The following is a 10,232-nucleotide window of genomic DNA, read 5'->3' as shown; positions in this document are numbered from 1 at the left end:
TAACTGAACTGTTTGTACTTAATTTGGCTGTTTTTATGTAGAAGCTTTTTAGATTTTTTAGAGATAACTGTAAGAGAAAAAAAATAATAAAACAAATTGTTTAAATAGAACATCTTTCATTTTAATAGAAAAGTGTAGATAAAAGCAGTGAGACTCCAGTGCAGAACAACTTCACATAAACAAAAACAATAATAACAAACTAATTTATTAAAATATTAAAAACATCTCTGTGTGATGTGCATTTGTACTAAATAGATAAACAGAAGGGCAGATAACAGCTGTTTTAACTCTCTGGATTCACAGAACACAAACAGTTAAAACAGTGCTTTGTAATACTTTTATTAAAATGCTGATTTTCAAGTAGTCTTCCATTCTTCAACCCTGTGACTCGATGTGTTGCTGTCTGTGTTACCCAGGTTGAATCTTTTACTGTGCTGTCTAGATAAGTCCAAATCCACAGGCACCAATTAAGAACTTGGTGACATTGACGCTTTCTATAAAACAGGGTGTCGACCAATAAACTAACTGAACCACCTGGTCTAAGATCAAGACCAAGAGAAGCAGATAAATATCTCTGATTTCTTCACAGCAACAACCATTCAAGCTGGACTTTATGTCACATGATGTGTTTTCCTCGGAAGGTCACGGAAGAGAAGCGCTTGTTTTTTTTCATGTTTGTGGCACCTACAGGTGGTCATAGTTTCTTCAGTTGTGCTCATGTGGCTCTGCCCGGCTGTACGTTGTTCTCAATGTTTTTCTGTTTCGCAGTACGTTTCCCTGAGCTGTTCTCTCACAACAGCAGTAAAAAGTCAAGTACATGAGCGGACAGTGGATCAGGAAAAAAAAAAGGTATACAAAGGTGAAATCAGACGGTGCAGCACAGAGAAATTCATCTGCAGATCCTTACGATATTCTGTTGACACAGTGAGTGCTTTGCATTCTCTTCATGTTTCCTCACATCCTTTGTCCTCTGAGCCATGACCTGGACGTTGATCGAGGTCCATCATCGACGATGTTCCAATAACTTAACTACATCTCAGAGGTAGGACCGCTACGCCTCTTCAACATGAACCTCACTGATTAATTTGGATTGTTGTCAAAACTTTATATTAATATTAATAATAATATTGCATGATTTGTAATGAACAACTTTTGTATATTCATAAGATACAAAAAATACTGTGTGTGCAGAATCTGAAATATAAAGGCTTTTGTTTTCTTCCTCTCCTCTTATTTCACATTCCAAGTGCACCTGGGCTCATTCAGGAAAAATGTAAAGCTATAAAGTCGTCATTATCATCAACCCTAAAATATCATCCAGAGGGTTAAAAAAAACTTTTAAAGATTTTGCTGTCATTGTTCATTGGATTAAAAAGGAAGCTATTAAGGAGGGGAAAAAAAGATCTCGTTCTCTTGATGATGGTTCCCAAAAGATGTATTTGTGCCCTCGGGCTCTGTCTCATGATGGTCCGCAGTTTATACTCCCACAGAAGAGGGTTAAATAAAAATGATGGTGCAACACATCTAATTAGCTACAACAGTTTCCTACATTTCGGCCGACACTGTTCCTTCACTGGTCAGTAGCTGTCAAGACGGCTCGCTGCAAAATTGGCATGTCAAAGTTCATTAAAGTTGAACGTGACAAAAAACTTTGCGTGGATTCACGTTGCCCGCAGAAGCCAATCCAATGACTGTGTGACATTTTGCCGGTGTGACCAGAAACACAAACAAACAAATCCCAGAGTGGCAAAAAAAAAAAAAAAAAAAGCAGTTATGGTGTTCGGCATCCATTAGAACTCACGCACTGATTCGTTTCCACGTAAACACATGCTGTTCAAGCTCCCAGCACTTGACTACTTCTGGACAACATGTGATGTGTGTGCAGCCAGCGAGTCTGCTCTTTGTGTGTCGCCATTGCATGAAGTGTTGATCAGCAGATGAACTGAACAAAAATGTAGAAAGATAATGCACACAGACAAAAGGCAGTTCCTCCAGAGAGATATGAGCCAATCAGAGGCCAGGTTTCCATCCCCTGAGATTGAAGGTCGCTTCCTTTGGTTTGTTTCCTCTTAAACAAGTCAAAGTGGAGGCCATCAATAAACAGTATCACGATCCCCGAGACCTTCTAATAGGTCCACAATTGATTGTTTCAGGTTCACTTCCCTTTTAATTTATTTATCCATCCATCCATCCATCCATCGCTACAGTTTTTTTCAAGTCTTTGAACTCCTGCATTTGTGAAAGCACATCAGGCAAAATAATTTAAAAGGTCATGGTCATATTCAGGAGGTGTTCATCATCTGCCACACTCAGACTTCAAACTTCTGACACAGTCAGATTTCATTGGCCGTTGATGTTCACTGTCTGTCAGCAGAATACCGTATGTCTCATTAAAACTGCTGCACAGTCACAATGTGAACTCCACCTTACAGTCAGAGGTCAAAGGCCAAGGGTAGAGGTAACAGTCGGAGTTAAGAAAAGCTCTCTCTATCGCTCTTTTTAGGAACGTAGTCCCAGCTGTGTCTCCTGAACTCCTCCTCCTTCTTCTGGAGCTCCCTCTTAAAGAAACCAGCCTGAGACAGACGGAGACAAACGGTCAAAAAAAAAAAAAAAAAAGAAGATTCTCCAACCATTAATATTATCAAATGAAAGACAGAGCTTTAAAAAAACACATATATATGTTTACCTTCCACAGACACCAGATGAGAGCAGCCAGGATCAACAGACCCAAAACTAAACTGACAACGATGATGAAGATCTTCACTCTCATTGAGGGTTTCTGGGTAAAAAGAGCTTCAACTACCGTCTGGAAATGTACCACATACAATATATGATTATTAGTGACACATAGAATATACAGCAGATTGCAGGAGGTCAACATTCATAACAACTACAACTCCCATGAGACTCTAATGGTGCACTTAGGTGTGCGGTGGAGGAAGCACTCAGCACTTACAGATCCTTTACTTAAGTACAGGTAACACTGAATGTAAATATGATTAACCATGAGATCTGACAGCTGTGTGAACACACAGATGAACTTGCTCCACATGTGGTCCAGTCTGGCTCCACAGTGTTGTACTGAGCTGTGAAACCTTTGTTTTGGTCGGTTGAGCTGTTGGTTGTGATTGGCTGCAGGGTGCTTTTACCAGTGCTTCAGGTTGTTTCTGGATGAGGACGGTGTGAGGATCTTCTCTGGGGGACGATATTATTGCTGTGCTCTCCAACCTCATGATACTCTGACGACCCTGAGGCAGAGACACAAACACAGACATCAGGGCCCAGGTGCATAAAACTCTGACATACAGAAATACGAATACACATTCTCATCATCAGATCCCTTAATATTGTAATATTGTTTCTGAGATCTCAAGCTCAGTGAGAACAGCGGATTAAATAAAGCTGAGGTAACAAACAATCACAGTAGTTACACACACATAGACCAGGACAAAATAGACTTGAAGCATAAAAATGTACTTTGTGTCGCAGCTATGGGACAGCTGTACTGATCCACATAGACGGCAGGTGTTTGTTACCGGAGCTTGCAGTAGCACATTGGGGTTCAGTCTGGTCTCCAGTTGGATGGTGGCATCTCTTCCCGTCTCCAGGTTACCGAGACGACACACCAGCTGCTCACACAGTTCGTCAACACGGCCACAAAACTGCAAGCGCGCGCACAGAAAAAGACCGACATTCATGTACACGCTACACACTATCAACAAGGCTCTAAGAGATGACTGTGTTGATCGATCAGGACTGAAATAGCTCAACAACCGCAGGATGGGCCAGCACACGATTTTGTACAGACGTTCATGGTCCTCACACCCTGTGGACATCCCAACAATGTGGTCTTTTCTCCACAACTGGATGTACTGCCATGAAATCGGGTCAAGATATTGCTGCCCATACTCAGAATTAGAAAGTGTGTGTGTGTGTGTGTGTGTGTGTGTACCATTCTGCGGGTAGAGGTGGAGGAGAAGAAGAAGATGAGTTGTTTGATGAAGGAAGCTTGAGGGACTTCGCAGTCCTCAGTGACTGAAACAGTCGTGTCACTGATGGAACACACACCGTGAGACGTCTGTAGAAAGAGAATTAACATGTTAATATTATATATACACTGTTCTACCACTGATGTTTAATACTATTACCACAACTACTACTGTAGTTCTACTGCTACATCAATGCCCACTGCTACAGTCACCCAATCAGCAACTACCATGGCTGAGTGTTAAAGCCATTTGTGCATTAGTGTCTTAAAAGAATGGCAAAAACCCAAATTCTGTGTAAAGCTCAGGGCTGGGACTTTTTAGGTACTGAAAGTTGGCATTGAATGCCTTGGCTAATTCTTGTTCTTAGTTCCTGTTTCTCTGGTTTTAATCTGTTTTATTTATACAGCAGTAGTTAACACTGAAAAAGCATTTGTCAAATGTCTTATTTCTGTCATCAAAGGAAGTAAGGTACACGTCTCAACCAATCACACTCAGCCATGGTTTTTGCTGGTTGCTTGTTCCACCTCAGTTCCACATCAGGGTCAAGCCCTTTTTGAAATGTATCTTCAGAAACTACACAACTACCGCTAACAGGTTTTATACTGACTGTGCAATTTCTGCCTCTGTTACCACTCCTGCTGGCACTGTTACTGCACATACCTGCCAGTCGACCACCTTCAGTAGTCTGTGTCGGTACGGCGCGAGGATCTTTGGTAATGCAATCTCAACCACAGTATCTACTGACCTACTGGGACCAGAGTTTAACACCTGCAGACACACAGAACAGATACACCGCAAGAGATCGGATGAGTCATAATATATTGTTGCCATGAAGACAATTTAGACTGCGGCATCTCCCTCCGCATCGTCCTATCAACTTTGTGTGCGATTGTGTTGCATCCAGAGTTCACTATACTTTCTGTCTGAACACACAACTGAAGAAACTCTTGAACCAGACTGACATTTACCTTGTAGGTGTAGTTGAATCTTTCAGGGTAGCAGTCAACTGGAGTCGTGTCTTCATCTCCGAATACAAAAGAGGTAGGAGTAACGAAACTGCAGAGAGAGAGAGAGACAGACAGCAGTGACTCATTGCTTTTAGTTGCAGGGTCTCCATCTTGTCCAACATGTCCAACATCTTTTAAATCTCTTAGCACTTTTATCTGACAACATGTTCTGATTTGAGTTTTTATTTTACTTGAATTATTTTTATCATAAAATGAAAATAAATGAATTTTGTTTGCTTTTATTTTTTTAAACTTTTACTTCTTTGATCTTAAATCATACAAATCAGTGCTTTTTGTTAAATTATTTGATTTTATTTTTTTCTGTTACTTGTGTTCTGCAAAGTGCACTATAAATTAAAGGTGATGATGATGATTATTATTTCTGAAGGAGAAACAGTTATGTGTACCAACTGACCCATGGACATTGATGCTGACTGCATATTTAAGAGGAAGGCGGAGATTGATGGAGTTGTCATGGAGATAGTCCTCCCTCTCATAGTTATCACTGAGGAGAAAACAGATTTAATACATTAAAACATAATTAACTCAAAGATGGATTGAATCATGACAACTTTGTCTTTGTGTCTTTGCTTCAGTCTGAGATGCGAAAAAACAACAAACTAAATATGACTTCAGAAAGCTCATCTTAAGGTTTTGTTAAAAGTTTAATAAAAGCAATCGATAAAAAGTCAATTTTATGTTGTGCCTTGCAAATGTTATTTGCCAAATCATTATTATAATATGTAGCTGAAATGAGAGGAGGGCGTGTACTTACCTGCTGGTGTTGACATGGATGTTGATGTCACCAGGTGTGCTGTTCTGGTTCACATCCAACAGGAAGCTGATATTCAACTACAAGAAACAGAAAATGTCAAATGGTTTTCACTTTCCTCATATTTCTGCTTTAATGACTGATCACTCACTCACTTCAGTGTAAACTCTAAACTAATGTCCTTTTTTTCATCGTTGTAAAGTTGAATCAGTGAAATTCCACCTTAAAACTGCTGCTCTGACTGATTCTGGGAGGAACTGAGATATTTCAACAGTTTCTTTCATAATAGTTTCTCTGAAAAACAACTGAGACGAAGTAAATACAGCAAATATCTGCTGACGAAACAAAAGTAGGAGAACAGAAAGTACAGACACGCTAGATCTGATCTGGTTTTAGTAAGACTCAGCTGAGGACCAGTGTTAACTGACTGTTGTTGTTAGCCATGCTCAAGGTATTTAAATACTGGTTGACCACTTTGGTCCACACTGAAATATCTCAACAGCTATTGTTGGAATTGGCACATAATCTTGGACAGACATCCATGTCCTGTTTAATTTGTCCAACAATGGTTCATGACCAAATACCTGCAAAAATAAAGACAGTCCCATCACCCTCAGCTGTACTCTCTGCTTAGCAGTAATTAGCAAGTGTTGACATGCTAGCCTAACACGGTGAACATGGTTAGCATTGTAGTTGTCAGTGTTTAGCCCAAAGCTCCATTTGTATTTAAGTGCAGCCTCACAGAGCAGCTAGCATGGTTGCAGATGCTAGTGTGTGACTGGCTGAGGTTTACCTGGGCCTGGGCTGGGAGGAGGAGGCTGGTGACGCTGCAGTCAACAACGACTGTTGTACTGTTGATTTCCTCTGTGACATCACAACTGACCACGTTCTCCTGCTGCACATACAGATATACACAGGCAGTTTGTTGTGAGTGCATTATTTTAGTTATTTATAAATGATATCTGTCATTAACGTTATAATCCTTAAGACTTTCAAATCAATCCTGCTTTTGATACTAAATAGTCCAACAACAGCCAAGTCAAGTCAGTTTTACTTTTATGTTATTGCTTCATTCAGATAACACAAAAAAAATATGGAAGAAATTTCAGGAAGAGCAACAGAGGAGGGATCCTTCCTACAGGACGGACAAACATGCAATTGATGTCATGTGTACAGAACAGAAACATCGTAAACTTACAGTGAAGAAAATCAGGATGACTAATTTATAGGGAGATTGTCTATTCAATGTACAGTATTTAAATTCAATAATAGTAACAGTAATAATAACTTTTATTTTATTTACTTTTTGATTTATATAGCACATTCCAAGAAACCCAAGCACGCTTTACAAAAAAAAAAAGAAAATCTGTAATTAACTCTCTACATAGTAGTCTTCATTGTTAATGACAGGGTCATGCCAGTCCCACGCTGGAGTCAAGCTACCTTCCCACGCACACTGGATTCACAGAAAACAATTCAGCATTTAATCCAGCATAATTAAGTTACTGCTGACGTTAACCAAATATTTCAAACTGCTGCTCCTTCAGATTAAAAGCATTCAAATGGTGAAACACAAGGTAGTTTTTATTGTGAAGCAGTCACAGGAAACACTACCTGTCAGAGGATAGCAAGTCATTTAAGCATTGTTTCACCTCAAGCTCTTCAGGAAGCTATCAACCCCTTTAAAACCTGACTTTTTTTAATTAAAATATCAGTTTGTTTGGCTGGATTGTAAACAGATGCTCTTCTGTTGTATTTCAGATGCTCAACAAGTGGTTGCTGTGGTATAAAAATACAACTCTCTGCTGTCACCATTAACTACAGGTGTCACCAAATCAACCATGATTGAAGTCTTGAGAATTATAACTTTAAAGTCAATCAGTCATTTCCTTAAGCTGTCCAATCAGCATGAGGCAAACTCACGTTCTGCAGTACTTTAATGTAGTGGATGTTGTTTGGGAATTGCAGTGTCAGTCGCGGCAGGAAAGCGTTGTCTCCAGAGTTCAGCAGCGACGGTATTCAACATGATGGTCTGTCCAGAGCCGAGAGCAAAGTACTTCTGCTGACTGAGGACAGATGACAACAACAATGATCTTCCAGTCACAACCAACATCTATATACAGCTGCTGACTACTAACAACAAATGCTAGGGCTAGATTATAGAAACAACTTTGACACTTACTGGTCTCTGATAAGAGAATGAGACACTTTGATATATTGATAATAAGTTACATTGATTGAAGATGTACCAACAACCAATCCCATAACAGAATCAAAGGTGAACATTGCTAATAGCACTGCCAGGAATATTTGCAACCAATCATATGGGAGTGTTATGAGAATGGGTAGCCCACGTTTCAAAATGGGCACTGCTGAATTGTCTAACTTAGCTAAACATACCACATGTGTTTTGGTATCATCTGTCAGGAAGATGAGAGAGACGAGCGTAACTTCAAAGGAAACTTCAAGAGTTGGTACAGAGAGAGTAACAACCTTAAACATGAAGATCACCATCTCGTCTAGCACTGGCACAATCATTTTATAATTATGGAATGTTAGAGGTTTAGCTTAGCTTAGCGTAATGACTGCAAACACAGTAATTAACACATTTTATCACATTTATTTAATCCATACATGGAACATTAATGTAAAAAATGACAATTTGCTGTTTTAGAAGATGTATTTTTGCACTTCAGCCAGCTGTTTTCCTCTGCTTCCAGTGTATACGCTAAGCTTGGCTAACCACATCCTGACTTCAGCTCTGAACTAAACACACATACATGAGATGGGTATCAGGCTTCTCATCTCACTCTGGCCAAAACAAGTAAATAAGCATAGTTCATAAAACATCTTCATACTGTTGCTCTAATCTATATGGTGATATGCATTGATATTATGTTTCTGCTCTAAAGAACACAATAACAACATAGCCCAGCTAGAATCAAGGTAAAAGCACTGCTGCTGCTATCTGGTCCCACACTAATATGTTTGGTTTTAGATATCCTTGTTCTGTTTTATACAAAGAAAATACTTCATGTAGTTCATATTTGTGAATGACTCAGTAGTTTAACATTTGACATATTTTGTTGAAAGGAAAGGGTCAACTTTGGGTCAAAAGCCTGGTTCTAAACAGGGACCATTCAGTGATTGAGTTTGACACAACTGTTCTAAATGAATCCTCCTGAATTAGCCAGCAGCTAATTAGCATCATGTGTTGCCTGTACCTCCACAGGCTAACACATGTTGTGTGTTATTTTTAACTGAATGTTGCATTAAAACACAATTAAAGAAAAGTCATTATGATTATAACCCGTTTGTGACTTATATGTACTAACTGAATTTATAAAATACATTACTGCTGCTGTTTCAAACTATTCCTCTGTGTATATTTCTTGATGATTCACACACAACTCCCTGCTGTGTGTGTGTGTGTGTGTGTGTGTGCTCTTACTGAGGCAGCACTAGGTGAGCCGACAGCTGCATGTTGGTCGAACAGTCCACCAGAGAACAGGAACGAGCAAACCGAGTCTGACAGAGAGAAAGAAGCAGTTTATTGATGTCAAGAATAATCATAATAATGATAATAATATTGAACCGAGCAGTGATTTTCCACTTCGGCGACTTCTGACCCCTGACCTTGGTCTTACAGATGAAAGATAATGTCTCGATGACTAACTCCAGCTGTAAATTCCTACATGTTAACTCTTCCTGCTCTGTATTTATGAGTCAATGGGACACGGTGTGAACACAGGATGAGCTGACTGATGTTGGTTAATGTACTGCAGCTGTAAACACATCTGGATTAGCAGGAAGTCATTATCAGTCTGTGTGGTGGAGCTGACATCAGATTAGCTGTTTCCTTCCGACAGATCAGTTTGGTGTTGGACAGACAGATTTCACTCTGAAGCTGCTCCAACAGGAAACCAACAAGTAATTCAAAATTTATGTTGTTGCTCTGATAGAAGAACTACACATAGAGCACTGTATATACAGTAGTAACTGTATATATTAGTGATACATATGCTTCAACCTAAGAAAAAATCTAAGCTCTAGTTAATACTTTGTATGTTTGGCATAATTACATATAATAGTTAATACTTTGGGCAGTTATTACAAACAGTGAGTACCTGTGTATTTTCTTTACGCACCAACCAAACAACCAATTATAGTAAATTACCTTTGACTCCCAATATAATCTCCTCCTATCATTCCTGTGTATATTTGTATTAACTGCTGGTAATAATACTTAAAATCTGTGTGGTGTGAGGAGCAAGAAAAAATGTTCACATGGTTCAGATTTGTTCAACTTTGAGCTCCACTGATCTGAATGTTTCTCTGCAATACCAAATCATTGTCACATTGAGACCATTTCTAGAGAATATCAGCCTTCAGATTCAGATTTGAGATTGTGTAAAAGCAAATTTGTCTAGTGATCAGAGTAGATCATGATCGGTCATTAAACTA

The 10,232-nt window shown here is 39.2% G+C and overlaps 1 protein-coding gene across 1 annotated transcript in view; it reads right to left on the bottom strand.

Annotated features, from left to right (window-relative positions):
• Positions 1 to 96: 96 nt before the first annotated feature.
• The window catches only part of itga4 (integrin alpha 4), a 43,958-nt gene continuing 33,822 nt past the window's right edge, over positions 97 to 10,232 (bottom strand). The window contains 13 exon segments of the mRNA XM_018702715.2: positions 97 to 2,573; positions 2,687 to 2,806; positions 3,150 to 3,248; positions 3,537 to 3,662; positions 3,953 to 4,078; positions 4,650 to 4,757; positions 4,958 to 5,045; positions 5,412 to 5,501; positions 5,772 to 5,848; positions 6,562 to 6,663; positions 7,692 to 7,781; positions 7,783 to 7,834; positions 9,220 to 9,296. Coding sequence (XP_018558231.1) covers positions 2,472 to 2,573; positions 2,687 to 2,806; positions 3,150 to 3,248; positions 3,537 to 3,662; positions 3,953 to 4,078; positions 4,650 to 4,757; positions 4,958 to 5,045; positions 5,412 to 5,501; positions 5,772 to 5,848; positions 6,562 to 6,663; positions 7,692 to 7,781; positions 7,783 to 7,834; positions 9,220 to 9,296 — 1,257 coding nt within the window. The 3' untranslated portion in view covers positions 97 to 2,471.

The sequence above is a fragment of the Lates calcarifer genome, linkage group LG1 (assembly GCF_001640805.2).
Source record: "Lates calcarifer isolate ASB-BC8 linkage group LG1, TLL_Latcal_v3, whole genome shotgun sequence".
Taxonomy (NCBI): Eukaryota; Metazoa; Chordata; class Actinopteri; family Centropomidae; genus Lates; species Lates calcarifer.
This window is presented reverse-complemented; position numbering and strand designations above follow the sequence as displayed.